Raw genomic sequence first — 15,937 nt, 5'->3', positions numbered from 1 at the left:
TTACACCCTGCCTGGCTAATTGGTGGCTTCTGTCAGTCACCGGCTCAGAGAGAGTCAGAGCCTCATCCTGTGATCCTCCCTGAAGCTTCCCTGATGACTCTACACAATAGTACTGCATTCACTCTCTTAAACACTGCCAGTTGGACTCTGGTTATAGGGTAGGGGCAGAGACCATGCCTGCCTGCCTGGCATGAGATGAAATCAAATGGCCTTCTTATACATATCTGCCTGTGGCAAAGTCTATTTAGCCCATGGACCACTTGTATTAAAACAAATGGGAGAAACTGGAACGTCCAATATGGCGGATGTAGAAAAGGAAGGTAAAAGAGTCAATCACCTTTTAGAGTCAGTCATCTCGAAAATGTGCATACTTATTAGCCGGACTGGGCTGAAAAGCATTTTTAAGTATGACTTGAGCTAAAGAAGTTCAATTTATTATACCATTGTTGTCAGATTTTACTACTAATTTGAAATATGTTCTTGATGGTAATCTTGACCAACTGTTTTGGAGATTTCCATCTTTCCCCATTCAAGTACAAATGAGCTGTACTTTCATGGCACTTGTATCCATAGAAAATAGCTGCCTGAGAGTGTTCCAAAGGTGCCTGCTGAGTGAACTGACTTACCTTGAAAGGGACTTTTCCTGTGGGCATTTACTGTGACATGTAATTTTACTGTCCTCAAAGAACAAGGCAGTTAATTTCCTTTTATATTTTCATCATTAACTGGATTGCAAAGACCACTGATTTTGTCCATAAACAAAAAAATATCTATTCAAATAGTATTTAAATTTATTCAGTTTATTGGTAAAATTTTACAATAAGGTTGTATTTTTTAGCATTAGTTAAATACATAAGTTAACATGAACTAACAATGAAAAATAGTTTACATCCTTTAATAATCTTGGTTAATGGTTAATAGATGCTGTGAAAAAATATTGTTTATTGTCAGTTCATGATACCTTTTTACTAATGTTTACTAATTGTATTCATATCAATTCTATTGAATTTTTAGCTGTTCTATGTAAAATATGTACATTTTGACTGTCCTCGTCATAAACTGTGAAATACAGAATTGTATCAAAATTAATAATGTGGATAGAAATAACATTTTAATATTTTGGCATTATCTAATGTGGTCTATTTTCAAATAATGTCTGGTCATGAATTTCCCTAAAAGTGTATGTACTATTTTGTGTAATTATTGAGTCTTGTGGAGTCTCAGAAAATAATTTCTAAACAACCAATCTCTTGGGATCCTTTAGAATGTGGCTAATTAGAAGCCCAGCTGGACGAAAAACTAAACATTTTCAAGCTTTTAAGTTAGGAATAGGAAAAGTTTTACCTCAAATACCTAATATTACATTTTATTGTAATTATTGTGCATGCAATTTTCATTAACTAAATTATTTTAAAAATTAATTTGTCACACTGCAGGTGACAAAAAAGCTGATTCAAAGTGTTGAGAATCTTAGAAGAAATGCATCTAAAATCATACACGTTCCCTTATACAGATATATACATTTTAACCTAAGACAAAAATTTTAACCTAAGAAAAGTTCACATGCATTTTCATTCTTCAACTACCCACATGTCAATGTATCACTTCCTCTGATGAAGAAAAGTCAATCTGAGAGCTAGAGAGAGAAAACAGAATCGTCACATTTAATTGCAATTGACTGCTGCCGCCCGGCTAATTCTGTGAAGACATTCAAGATGTAATTCTCCAGCAATTAAACACTTCTGATGTTATTCTTAATAAAATGCCCTAATAATCCATTGATAAGCTTTCTTTATGTTCACAGAGGCGTCTTTCATGTTAACGTTATGAGCTCATTAGATGTAATGTTTATCTGCTGTGCAGCCTGATGCGTGCATGCAGATAAACATTTTATTACGCTAATGTGCCCAGATGGACATTAACATGCATGTCGCTGATTTCAATGTAAAACCACACTGAATTAGATTTCTTATTATGGCATGTTGCTTACATGAAGGCAGGGGTTTTATGATCTTATCCAGACCAGATGTTTGCCAGTATGCACAATATGACCACTTCAGCACACCCATGGGCTCACTGGCATCAGGTTTTAATCCTCTACATTGGTAGACAGTTCTATCAGAAGCAATGTACAGTGCAGTCAAGGAACATTTTATGCCTAGCTGTTGTTTACATAGAAAACTATTGAAAAACAGTGCACAGACGGACACAAAAGTGCATTCAGCCTGAATGTTCCCTTACAGTGCTTTGAAGGTGCATTTATAGCAGCATGTGTGTTCCCAGGGAATTTTACCCATGGCCTTTGCATTACCAACATCACGCTCTACCAGCTGAGCTACAGGGAATTAATTTAGAACATTGCAAATATACACCAGTAAAAGAAATATGACATCAGCTTTAGTTCAGTTTGTATGTATGTGTGTGACTGAACTGAATAATAAGGCTATCTCTGGTTAGAAGAGAGTATACTTGCCGAGAAGGAAGGTTGCAGTGATCACCACGGGTGTTTCTGTGGATTACAGTAGGCTACTTTACAAGTGCAGGCCACTTGTTTAAATAATGCATTGAGTTGAACAACCTTTGTTCTTCAGTGGAAATTTAAAAATGGCAATCAAATATGTATGTTTAGACTTCATTAATCCAGAAAATAGCATCTTGGCTCTCCTCCTACCAGAGGGTATAAGAACAGCACTCTTTTATAGAGACTGCAGCCTTTTTCTTCTGTGTCACTCATATAAGATTTATCTGTTCCTTAACATTCAACCATACATGCCACATATTGTGTTCTGCTCCCTGTGCATCAGAGATTAAAAAATGTACAATGCCATAGTGCATATACAGTAAGAAGCAATATCAGCACACCCATGGGCTCACTAGCATCAGGTTTTAATCCTCTACATTGGTAGACAGTTTTATCCAAAGCAATGTACAGTGCAGTCAAGGTCTACATTTTATTATTATACACAGTACTCTATGTGTGTTCACTTAGAATCGAACCCATGACCTTTTGGTGCTACAGTACTCTACCAGATGAGCTTCAGGAGGTTCTTGATTTCTGCTCTCGGTAAAGTATGAGCTTATGAAAACTAAATTACACACCACGGCTGCCTTAGAAGAGGTCACATGACTATCCTCAGGGCCCACTTTGAATTGGACATGGATGGTCCCTTTGGGTTCAAAGGCATCTGTTACTTTCCATACCACTTAATTAGCTGTGGGTGCAGAGCAGCAAATAAGATTATTTTGCTATGGCATTTAAACATTATCCTTGACTGAATCTCTTAGCTGAGGGAAGTGAAGTGTGCTTCAACAGACTGGATAAGGTGTACCAATATTACTTCATTTTTGCACTGCAGTGGTGGGTTTCTAAAATACCAAAGTAAACGATTTGCGTATATTGCAAGGCAGAGAGATTGCATTATTGGATAAAACTAAAGAAAAAAAAAAGAGAAACATTTTAAACATTTCTCTATATCATAATTTTAAACTAGTGAATATCAGCTGTTTGATTAAATGTCCTTAAAATCAAACATTGAAATTTCGTTATATTGCAATGAACTGCTTAGGACCAACAATATGGAAAATTATTAATATGACACAGGCTGAATAGGAAAATTAAAAAAAAAATGTCTCTTGAATTTGATAGTTTCAAGCTCTCTGCAGATAATAATTTACTGTACAAAATACCTTGCTGCATGTGAGACCATATTTAATGTAGCCATAGTCCATTACTTTTCCTTTCTTTTTTTACATTGCTTGCATATTTTGTTCATTCTTTTGAAGATAAAGGTATGTCATGTAACCTGTCCATGCTGGCACCTGCTTCTTCCAAGTGACAGGTGTATTTACACCTAAATAACACAGAGTTTTCTGTTTATTTAGTTATTCTATACTCGATTATATGGTTAGTTGAATTTGACTATTTGCGTTTAGCATTGTCTGTTTCCTTGCTGTCTGCAACCCTATCAGATTAGACCTAACTGTATGAATCATCTTCTCCTGCTCTTTCAATCCCATCATTAGTGGGTATGCTGAATATTATATGTGCTACAGAGAAGAGAGACTCAATTCTGCTGTGTTTGCATTTGCGTCTACTTCAAAGGCTATGAACCATTGTGCCTTGCAGTTTCTTCTGCAAGGTTTCATAGGCCAAGAACATTACATTCTCTCTGTCCTATATTTACCAGTATATTGTTTATGCTGTATGCCAGCACTTGTCAAGCAGAATTTGTGCTGACGAATATTTCAAAGGGAGCTGATTCTAATTACCTGCTAATTAAAAGTGCTGATATTTCTGCTGTTATCTCCAGTCTCAATGACTGCCAGTGAAACATATTTGCATGCTGTTATTGGGAAGGATGGCAAATATTTGTAGTATGTATATGTAAATATATACATAATATATATGTATAGATTAATTCACTTGGCAGATACTATTTTTCCAAAAGGACTTTCAGACTGAATGCATTTTTGCGATAAACAAAGCTAGACGAAGTAGACACGGTTGTGTCGATGTGTTTTTAAACACAGTTTTACCAACATCACGCTCTACCAGCTGAGCTACAGGGAATTAATTTAGAACATTGCAAATATACACTAGTAAAAGAAATATGACATCAGCTTTAGTTCAGTTTGTATGTATGTGTGTGACTGAACTGAATAATAAGGCTATCTCTGGTTAGAAGAGAGTATACTTGCCGAGAAGGAAGGTTGCAGTGATATCCACGGGTGTTTCTGTGGATTTCAGTAGGCAACTTTACAGTACATTATTTACAAGTGCAGGCCACTTGTTTAAATAATGCATTGAGTTGAACAACCTTTGTTCTTCAGTAGAAATTTAAAAATGGCAATCAAATATGTATGTTTAGACTTCATTAATCCAGAAAATAGCATCTTGGCTCTCCTCCTACCAGAGGGCATAAGAACAGCACTCTTTTATAGAGACTGCAGCCTTTTCTTCTGTGTCACTCATATAAGATTTATCTGTTCCTTAACATTCAACCATACATGGTCAAAAATAACTGGCCACTAAGATTGTTAATAAATAGATCATATTGCATATCCCAAGATATTGCATTTGATCTTTTTGTCAACTTCATTTTTAGTAATAATGACAGGTTTGTACTTCTATTTTTAACACATTTTATATATATATATATATATTATAATTGTTAGAATGATTAGTTGAACTGAGCTTATACTGTCCTAGTGGGAGGCACTCCCTGCAGAAAAAAAGTTACATTATAATATTTATGTAATAACTTTTTAGTAGTTATGATCTTTTTTTGAATATATTTTAAAAAAATACATACTTTTTTTTTAATTGCTAGAAGGATTAGTTGAACTGAGCTTATACTGGGCTAGTGGGTGGCACTACCTGCATAAAACATTATAATATTTATGTAATAACTTAATGACAACTTGCTTGATATGAACAAAATAGTCGTTTTTAAAAGCTTTAAAAAATCTGGACTTTGCAATGCATTTATATCTGATCATACCAATTCTTAAATAATGCTTTTCAATTTGCTGACAAATTAGAACAGTTTTGTTCTCATAATTAGCAAATTTGTTATCACAACAATTATATTCAGAGTTTGTAAAAGCATGTTTAATATATCATTGGAAAGGGCTCAATTAGTAAAATGCAATGAGCAAATTTGTTTTACTCAGAGGCCGGATTGCAGTGAGTATTAGTGTATGAAATTTCCACTGACACACTCAAATATAACTTTTTGTGACTTTTTGTCACATTTTCCTTATTACTTCCTTAAACATACAAATAACCTAGACAATGACATATCTTAATTTAGTTACAGCAGGCTATCCTGATTCATATTGAGTCCAAACACAACATAATAAAATTAGTAGATCTTGAAATATTCCTCAAAGAGTGTACATGGAAAGTCGATGCACAAAAGGCTGCTCAACACACGTTTTGTGTGTGTGTGTGTGTGTGTGTGTGTGCGTACATGCATATATCCGAGGACATTATGTGTGCAAACACACATCCACATATTTGCTTATCTAAAAGATCAGGATGCTCCTGAACACTTCATGTGTCTGTATTTTATAGTCTAATCCATTCATTTCCAATGGCCGGTCATTTTAGACCGGGAATGCCACAGGTGTAACAAAGTAAAATAAAACCAATCAACTTTATCAAAATGATCTAAAAAGAACTGTGTGTTCTGATGCCTTGTGTGAACAAAATAATGGCTTTTTATTCGAACTGGATAAAATAAACTAGTTTACAGAAGAAAAAATTATAATAAATAAATAAATAAAAAGGTTAATCAATCAGTTTTGACCAGAACACAATATATGGGTTAAAGGAATAGTTAAGCTAAAAATGAAAATTCTGTCATTATTTACTCAAACCCTTACAACTTTATTTTCACTGTGAAACACAAAAGGAGATGCTAGGCAGAACGTTAGTCTCCATCACCATTTACTTTCATTGCATCTTTTTTCCATACAATGAACGTGAATGGTGACTGAGGCTAACAATCTGCCTAATAGCTCCTTTTGTGTTTCATTGTTTTGGAGTAATATGATAGTGAGTTAATAATGACAGATTTTTAATTTTTAGGTTAAATGTTCCTTCAAAAGTGATTTTTATGGGCATCAGCAGAGGTTGCATTCAAATTCCTGCCAAATATGATATGTGCCACAGTCAATTGTGATTGACGTAGTAAATACTGACTACACAGCGTCTGGAAGCATATATAAAAATATATTTTGAAGCATTCTCCCTGGAGCGTACCGCCACTATCCCCATCCCCCAAAATTGATATGTTTTCATGTAATCACCATATGCCATTTACACATGCCATTCAAAAATCTGCCTGCTGTGTTTTGCACCTCTTGGCAGTTGTTTTTCTAAATGTCCATTGTCCCTTGATGTCCTTGCCAGTGTATAGTGCTCTATGATTCTGCAAGGAAACAGAGGCCAAGAACTGGGGAAACAAAAGCCTTAGACAGCTGTGGCATGTCAAAGATCTAACCACTGTGCAACACACGTATGACTGCATAAACACATGAATGCATGCACATTCACTCACATTTTGAACAAGAATGTTAAGATTCATCATACTACATGTCCATATCTTTTTTTCATGAAATGTTTCAATCAACTGAAGGATGTGGCCTCGATACTAGTTTTGCCCTTGATACTAGTGTTTTAGATGTTATGGGAGATATAACAGGTTTTATTTTCTCTTTACAGCGTGAAAGGCTTCGAAACATTGAGAGGATCTGCTGCCTTCTAAGAAAGGTATGTAACGTTTGTGTTTATGTGTGCCAAAATTACATTTGTTTTGTTGCACACATTTTACACTTCATTAAATGTACCTCTTGAAATTGACTTAACAACATCATATGGTACACTTTGGTAATTATTGCTTTAACTTCTATGTATTCTAAGAAATAATTTGGTAACAGATTATTAGTTTGTGTAAATTCAAATAGTTAGAAATGTCTAGAAGCTTTGATTTATATATTTTCACATTACAAATATCCTTGAACTACTGATCTCTTTAAGTCCCCATGGAATCAAATGTAGAATTTTGTGGCTTTTAGTACATTTATGTTAGCTTTACAGCCATCTTTATACTGGTATACTCCTAAATGTTAACAAAATTAACTTGTAACACTTCACAATAAGGTTCTATATGTTCTATATTTGTTAACAACTGACTAGAAAGTAGCAAATCATTGTTCATGTAACATAACAAAAAAAAGGACACACATTTTGGTATGTCATTCATGTGCCCTGTTCCAATTGGAAATATGCCGATATAGGTAAGAAAACCGTGCTCGTCCAAACCTTTCTTGGGGTCTTAAAGCATTAAATAATGTTTATTAAATACAACTTATTAAAGTTACAATGAGATGTTTCCCACATTTTTTTAATTGTGGCATTTACAGCATTGTGAGTTTGAATTCTGCTCTAAGTACATAACAAGTACTGTTAAAGGGGACCAGAAACTGTTATGTTCCATGGATTGTGCCAACATCAGCAGAACGCCTTCATGAGTAACATGTCTCATTGTATGAGTCCCAGCTGTTCTGTCTGCATGTGCACGTAGCAGAAAAGGTTTTATGTTGTCACTCTATTTCACCTGACTGCAAATGTAAAGGAACAAGAAAGCTGACAAAATCACTTATCCATACACGGTATGGTGTAACAGTGGTTGAAGAAGGGCTTCATATGTGCTTGAGCTCAGTCGTTCTGGGTAATACAGAGAATGAACTGTTTGTCAAATGGAGTTCTTGCTTATAAAACCTGTGTATATACGTATATGCAATACATTTGGCAGAGGCTTTCATCCAAAGTGACAGTATATTCAAGGCTATGAGTGCACTGCTCTACCAGTTGAACTACTGTACACTAACTTTGCTTTTATGTTATGTGCACTACAAACTAGATAGCAATCACCATTTACTTACATACAAAACAAGACATGTCCATTGGAAAATAGCCCATATACCGTATGTACTCCTGTGACATGTTGATCCAAACCTGTATGACTTTCCTTCTTCTGTGGAACACAAAATGAGCAGAATGTTTCTGACAACCTAAGTCACCATTCACTTTCATTGTTTGGAAAAAAAAGATGCAATGAAAGTGAATGGTGACTGAGGCTAAAATTCTGCCTAACATCACTTTTTTGTGTGTTCTGAGGAAGAAAGAAAGTCAAATTGGTTTGGAACAGCATGAGGGTGTTTAACTGGGTGTTTGGGGTGAACTATCCTTTCAAAGCTAGTGAAAGAGGGACATCTATGCTGTTATTCCTTTTCTTTCTCTCATTTGCTCTGTCTTTTTTCTTTGTCTGTTGGTTGGAGTTTTTGTGCGCATGGGTTATCATTTATTATCATTATTAATTATCTTGTTTGTGAACACTTAGCTTTAGGCTCGTATCACATCCCACTGAGTCTTAACTTGACTGACATGGGCTTAGTGATAATTTGTGAAGATCTAAGTAAGTCAAGCTATAAAGTGCATATACAGTAAATCAAGACTCATTACAAACAATGATTTTCAAATTGACCAGATAGCCCTAACAGTTAAGAGGGTTTAAAATGCCTGTGCATGAGTGGATAAACATATTTATTTGTTTGCTAATGTGACAATTTTGCTGATGAGTGCATTGTGCATCCTTTAATAATGAGCCATTTGGTTATGTTCACAAGCTCTCACACAAGGTATTTTCTCCACTTTATGTGTGGAGGCCAAGAAACAAACATGCATGTTTTCTTATTTTTATTTGGGAAAAATTTATGTCAGTCACACCATTTGTGTCTTGTCAGGATGAGGCCTTCACCAAAACACAGAAGGGGACAATGCTTTGCATGGGTGAGGTAGAGCCAGTCAGACAAATATATGCAAATGCTGAGTCACACAAAGCTTCCATGCCAACCACCGGCATATATTTAGACAACTGCTAACACTTCTCACCCACACCTATTGTATTAATTTATCAGTGCACCTTGTTCCATTCATAGAATGCTCTCTAATCGACTTTTATTTTGACTGACAACCGTATATAGCCTAATGAACTATATACTTGATGAATTGTTTATGGTTATTATTACGATTAATAAATATACTTTTTTTGTCTTTCAATTTTTATTGTGTTTTAAATATAATTATTTATTGAACGTTGGAACCTTTTTTTCGTATTGCTTTTGCTATTGTTTTATGTGGCTGTGTGGCTGTGATATTTTTTAATTGTTTGCACAAAAATGTTACTTTTGTCATCATTTACCTGTATGAATTTCTTTATTATGTGGAACCCAAAAGTAGATGTTAGGGACTGACAGCCGCAGTCACCATCCACATTCATTGAATGGAAAAAAAATAGAAATTTTGAATTTTGTTTAATCTTCTGTATTTAGGGAGAACAAGTTCTTGTCCTCTTAACAAATAACCACATGTAATAATGTCTGTAGACCTACTTTTCTATATATAATTTCTATCATTTGAGTAAAATGTAAAAACAATCCAAGAATACTCAATAATAATAATAATCAATGTTTGTTTGGCTGTTTTGTTTAGCTTTTGCTTTTCCTTTTTAAGCTCTGCCCCTAAAATTAACATTATTTTTGACCCTGTCTTTCTCTTATGCTATAAGCTTTTTCTGCCTAACTCTGAAGGTCAAGGTCAATATTCAAGCAGCCAATCCGAGCCATCCACTGGGGAGTGCGGCATAATCCCCCACGGTTGCCAACGCTGTGTGTTTGTTCTTCAAACAAGAAGCTACTTTTTGATGTTGCAATACAGACGATTCTGTCCTCTCCATCACTCCACTTCACACTAACATTAATCACCAAAGGCATTTGCACAGAACTGCTCACAATAACTGAAAATGACAAAGTTGAGCTGAAAGGCAGAGGATTGTTAATAAAAGACCTGTATGCACTGCAGCAGCCTCTCGCTTTTGAAATGCATGATCATGTTGATGCTCTGGTGCAGGGTAATGAACACTGGCCGATGAACAAAAACAATGGTCGTTCCTGTTTCTGTTTATAAGCTTGTTGATAGATTCAGATGTGGCTAAAAAAAACTCATGCAAGAACATCACACCTCCTATCAGATTTGTAGCTTGTTTTGTTTGCCCACAAACACTGTCTCTCCCTCACATGGCTTTGCCAAGCAATACTTAATTCTTTAGAGAACTGAATCTGATTATTCTTTTTTACATGCTACACTGAGATATTTGGAGGCACTGTAAGTAATCCTGTCTCTGCCTGAAGGACAAACTCCTTCAAAAGGGCTCTGGGCAGAGTATGAGGAGCCAGCTTTGTTGCACTGCTCTGGGTCTATTACTGAGCCAAAAACAGCCCAGCTGTCATCTGGAAGTTTAGTGTTGAGACTGAACAATTGCTGCCGAATTTTGATGAATTTGCATGAGCTGTCTTTATCAGTTGTGTGACATTAAAAATTAAAAACTGATCAGATAGCTATTAGACCGGTGGTGTCTTAGAATCACGTTAATGTACCTAATTCTTTTACAAAATGAGTACTGAGTCCTGAAGAGTCGACATGTGAGCCAAAAGTGTGATAGAAGCACCACAAAATGACGTGCTTGCTTCAGCAAATGGGTTTCTCATCTCACATTTGCATTTATGACACTATTGGTTAGGTTTAGGGTAGGGAGATAGGTTTTGTTGATATCAAACTCAATATATATATATATATATCAGATTTACTAATAATATATTAGTAAATCTGATTTACAAAGTGTAAATAGAATGTGCACACCCAATCAGATGGCAAAACTCATGAAGTGACTTGTAAATGTAAATATGAACTTTATAACCTTTGATGAAGATGTTAAATCATTTTCAGAAGGGAAACATTTAAAAATAAGCCTTTGTTATCAAATCTCTTTTAGCCAGCCCTCTCTGCTAGAATAAAAATGGCATTCTACTTAGTGGCTTTTTAAAAATAGCAACATCTTACTGGTAATCAGACTAGTCTCTCTTTTTTTTCTCTGTGTGCATCTTGTTAGGTTTGAGACATGGGTGTGGAGGGGGCGGCAGGGGCCTATTAACCTGTCACCAGACAATGAGACAGTGTCATCTCAGCAAAGGTGTGGCAGTGCTGCTGGTGGTGTATGGTAGAGTTAACTTTGGCCAGAAAAGACACATTAATTAACTACTTTTAAATGGACACCAGATAGCCGGTTATTGCGTGAAATCGGCGTATTGTGAGAAAGCATATTTCCAGTTTAAATGCACTCTACACTTTAAGCAGCGTACACTTTTCTCACATATTCATGCGATTCAGTCAGTAAGCAGCTTTCTCTACAGCAACATAATTTCCCCACAACGCTTATGTAATTAACAAACTTGGTATCCAAGGAAGACTTCGCTATTTTTGCTTCACTTTATTTCCAGATATTCCAGAGCTGTTGCTGTGTTTGTTTCCTTACACTTCTATCGTGACCTGCAGTGGTATTTCGCTTCCATAGTGGGGTTTCCCTTTACAAAAAACTGAGGATTCCCTAAATGTACCAACACATACTGTATATGTAGATTCGGTGCTTGGTACTACTGGTACTGCAGAAACACTGGTAGCATTACATCTTTTTTATTTTAGTATCAACTTAGTGACAACACTAGTCCTGATCCTCACTCTGAAGGTCACAGCGCCGACACTCGTGGTCCAGGAACAACATCTGTGACTGAACCTGGTTGAGATGTGGGACGCCGACAAAGCCCGCTTTCTCAACACCCCCGTCTCCCAGTTCGGCTTATACGGTGACACCGTTGAAGACTTTGCCCAGCCGTCTTCGGCAGTGAGGAAGCAGACGGAGGCCGCCTCCCACATCATACCTCGCCGCCGTTCCAGCACGAGCCGTCCTCTGTCTGCTCGCTGAGGGCATCCCCCTGCGGCTTCTAAACAACAGGTAGCTCCATTTTAACCTGGGCCCAGCTCTTAACTGCAGCATAGGAAGCTGATGCCCCTATCTCACGAACCACCACTGAGAACCAGAAGGCCCCAAAGTGTTCCTGAGACGATTAAACTAAGGAGTGAGATGGCCGCTACATATCTGGACCACTGCATCCCCCGGTGGAGGGCCGGAAGGGAGATCTCTTGCCACAACCCACCCAGGCCACGGTACCCACATTGCCAGGAAAAAGTGAGCGGTTTCCTCACTCCTTCGGTCACCTGTGCCCCCACCGGTGGCCCCACACGCCATTCTCACGGTGGTCTGGCGCAAAACACCTACAGTCATGGACGTGGTCCACTTGCCTCTACGCCTTCGACAGTAGACTCCCAGCTGGCCGGTTCTGATGAGTCTAGAGGACGCCTTCATAGGATCTCCTCCTTAGTGACTTTCCCACCCCCAGCCGTGTACACTGAGCAAGGTAAGTGCTTTGAATTTTCTTCTCAGCACAACTGTTTCGGGATGCAACTTTGCTCCCTAACATAATATTACCTGCTCCCCCGCTGTGAAGCCCCATCAGGTACGTCATACATTAACGTCCCTTTTGTGCCCCCCACTCTGAGCTTGGACGCATCACTTACCCTTCCAACCTGTTGCACTGGCTGGCCGGGACCATCCGACTCGGCTATGCGATTTAGTTCGCCAGGCACTCGCCCCACAGGGATGCGATAGAGCCGTCCCTCAGCATGGGGTAGGCCCATGCTGCGTGGTCGAAATGAAGCCAGGGTTCTACGGCCCTCACTTCATCGTACCCAAGACAGGCGGTGCGTGGTGGCCAATCTTGGACCTACGTGTCCTGAACCGGTCCTCACACAGACTCCCAAAGGTGCTCACGCGAAAACTTATTCTAACTTGAGTTTAGCATCTAGATTGATTTGCAGCGGTAGACCTGAAGGATGCGTACTTTCACGTCTCACTTTTGCCTCAGCACAGATCATTCCTACGGCTCGTGTCCAACAGACCGACGTACCAGTAACAGGTCCTCCACTCGGCTCGTCCCTGTCCCCTCACGTCTTCACGAAGGTCGTAGAGGCCGCTCTTGCCCCGCTAAGGTAAGTGGGCATCCGCGTACTCTATTTCCTTGATGACTGGCTGATTCTAGCTCACTCTCGAGAGTCTCTGTGCACCCACAGGGACCAGATGCTCAGGCACCTCAGCCATTTAGGGCTTCAGGTCAACTGGGAAAAGAGTGTTCCGTGTGTTCATCACCTCTTTCTGCTGCCAGATATTCAACCCTTAGACAGACCTCTGTTTCCTGCGGACAGGAGTCCCCATACAGCAGGTGTCCAGATGCTACGTTGTCACCACAGACACCTCCAAACTGGGTTGGGGTGCCTTGTACAATGGGCACGCAGCCGCTGGCTCCTGGACAGGACTGCGCCTACGTTGGCACGTGCAGTACTGTGCGGTAGTGACAGCTGTGCAAGGCCAGGGAGGACGAGGAACAAGTCATCCTAGTGGCTCCCTATTGGCCCACTCGGACTTGATTCTCGGATCTTACGCTCCTCGTGACAGCACCTCCTTGACGAATTCTCCTGAGAAGGGACCTTCTTCTCAGGGACGGGACCCTCTGGCATCTGCGCCCATACCTCTGGAACCTCCATGTCTGACCCTTGGATGGGCTGTGGAAGATCCAAGTGGCCTACCCCATGCTGTCGTAGACACAATCAACCAAGACAGAGCTCCCTCTACCAGGCAGCTTCACGCCCCGAAGTGGCACTTGTTCGAAAATTTGTGTTCTTCCCGTTCTGAAGACCTGCAGAGATGTGCAGTCAGGTCAGTGCTCTCATGTCTGCAGGAGAGGCTGGAGGTAGGCTGTACCCCTCCTCCTTGAAGGTCTATGTAGCAGCCATGTCGGCTTACCACAATGCAGTGGACGGCAAGTCCTTAGGGAAGCATGACCTGATCATCAGGTTCCTTAGAGGTGCCCGGAGGCTTAACCCTCCCAGGGCATGCCTGTTCCCCTCACTTTAAGTCTCCATGGTCCTTTTGGGCCTTCATAGTCCCTCCTTCAAGCTGCTAGATTCAGTCGAGCTTAGAGCCTTGAAGACGGCCCTCCTGATTGCGCTTGTATCCATCAAGGGGGTTGGGGACCTGTAAGCTTCTCTGTCAGCGACACTTGCCTGGAGTCCGGTCCGGCAGATGCTCACGTCATCCTAAGACCTTGACCGGGCTACGTGCCCAAGGTTTCTACGACTCCCTCAGATAGTGAACCTGCAAGCGAAGCTGCCCCAGGAGGACGCAGACCCAGCCTATTCGTTGCTGTGTCCAATGCGTGTTTTGTGTACCTATGTGGACCACAAGCAGAGCTTTAGATGTTCTGAGCAGGTCTTTGTTTGCTGTGGCAGACAGTGAAAAGGGGCACTCTCTCCAACAGAGGTTGCCCACTGGGTCATCAATGCCATGGCTGGCCTATCAGACCCAGGCCATGTCCTCCCCCTTGTGGGTTCGAGCACACTCTACACACTGCACACTCTAACAGTGTGCCGTTCTCATGGGCACTAGCCAACGGTACCTCCTTAGCAGACATCTGCAGAGCGACGGGCTGGGCAACACATTGTACGTCCCCCTGCCGGCGGACCTGCATCTCATTTGGGCAGTCCTCTCTGCCCCCCGGTCGCTGTGTTTGTAGCAACTCCTTCCCCACTAGGTAGGATCTACCACTGCGCCACTTCCACATGTGGCCTGAAAACCCATGTGAAGTATTCGCCACTTTTAACCTCTCCCCTTCCTGGGCAGGATGTGGTCTCCGCGGGGTCTTTATCCCCTGAAAGAATAGGATTTGGTAAAGAACGCCTACCCCGATGCATGCTATAGTGTTAAATGGCCCCAGCCACTTTAACTCTATGTGAGAAACATAGAGAGAAAAGGCGCGGCTGGCTTGGCAAGTGCCCCCCCTTCGGGGATGCCGGAAACCTAAAAAAGTTTATGTCGTTTTTATGGGGCGTTGGGGAAGGGTATGTGCAGTTTGACGCAGTCTGCTGCTTTGGCACGCATCTGCCTACCCGCACCTGTATCTGCAGTTCACGTACACAGTCAGCGCATGGCATGATTGAATAGGGACACCTAGTGTCGCTTCATTCAACACAATGTCGAGTGAGCGACAGATGGGGAACTTCTAGGTTACTATTGTAACATCTGTTCCCTGATGGAGCAAATGAGACGTTGTGTTCCCCTGGCTATGATGCTGTAACAGCCGCACTTTATTCTTGGCTCCTCAGTGCAAAACCTGAATAGACAGATGCACGATTCCCTCCTTTTATACCCGTATGTCCAGGGGAGGGACATGCAAATCCTGTCTGCCAATTTCTCATTGGCCTTTTCTCAAGTTCAGAGGTAACCGAGGCCTTCAAGAAAGACCCCTAGAGTCGTCATTCAACTCAACGTCTCGTTCCCTCCATCAGTGTACGGAGGTTACAATAGTAACCTAGACAATTTTCAGCCTGTTAAAGTGGATCTGTGTCACTCTGATATATAAG

The 15,937-nt window shown here is 40.0% G+C and overlaps 1 protein-coding gene across 1 annotated transcript in view; it reads left to right on the top strand.

Moving 5' to 3' along the window:
* The window catches only part of LOC127621675 (protein cornichon homolog 3-like), a 72,929-nt gene that overhangs the window by 17,025 nt on the left and 39,967 nt on the right, over nt 1–15,937 (top strand). The window contains exon 3 of the mRNA XM_052095386.1: nt 7,229–7,276. Within this exon, the coding sequence (XP_051951346.1) occupies nt 7,229–7,276 (48 nt within the window). The remainder of the gene's footprint in view (nt 1–7,228; nt 7,277–15,937) is intronic.

Source organism: Xyrauchen texanus, chromosome 28, assembly GCF_025860055.1.
Source record: "Xyrauchen texanus isolate HMW12.3.18 chromosome 28, RBS_HiC_50CHRs, whole genome shotgun sequence".
In the NCBI taxonomy this organism is placed as follows: Eukaryota; Metazoa; Chordata; class Actinopteri; order Cypriniformes; family Catostomidae; genus Xyrauchen; species Xyrauchen texanus.
This window is presented reverse-complemented; position numbering and strand designations above follow the sequence as displayed.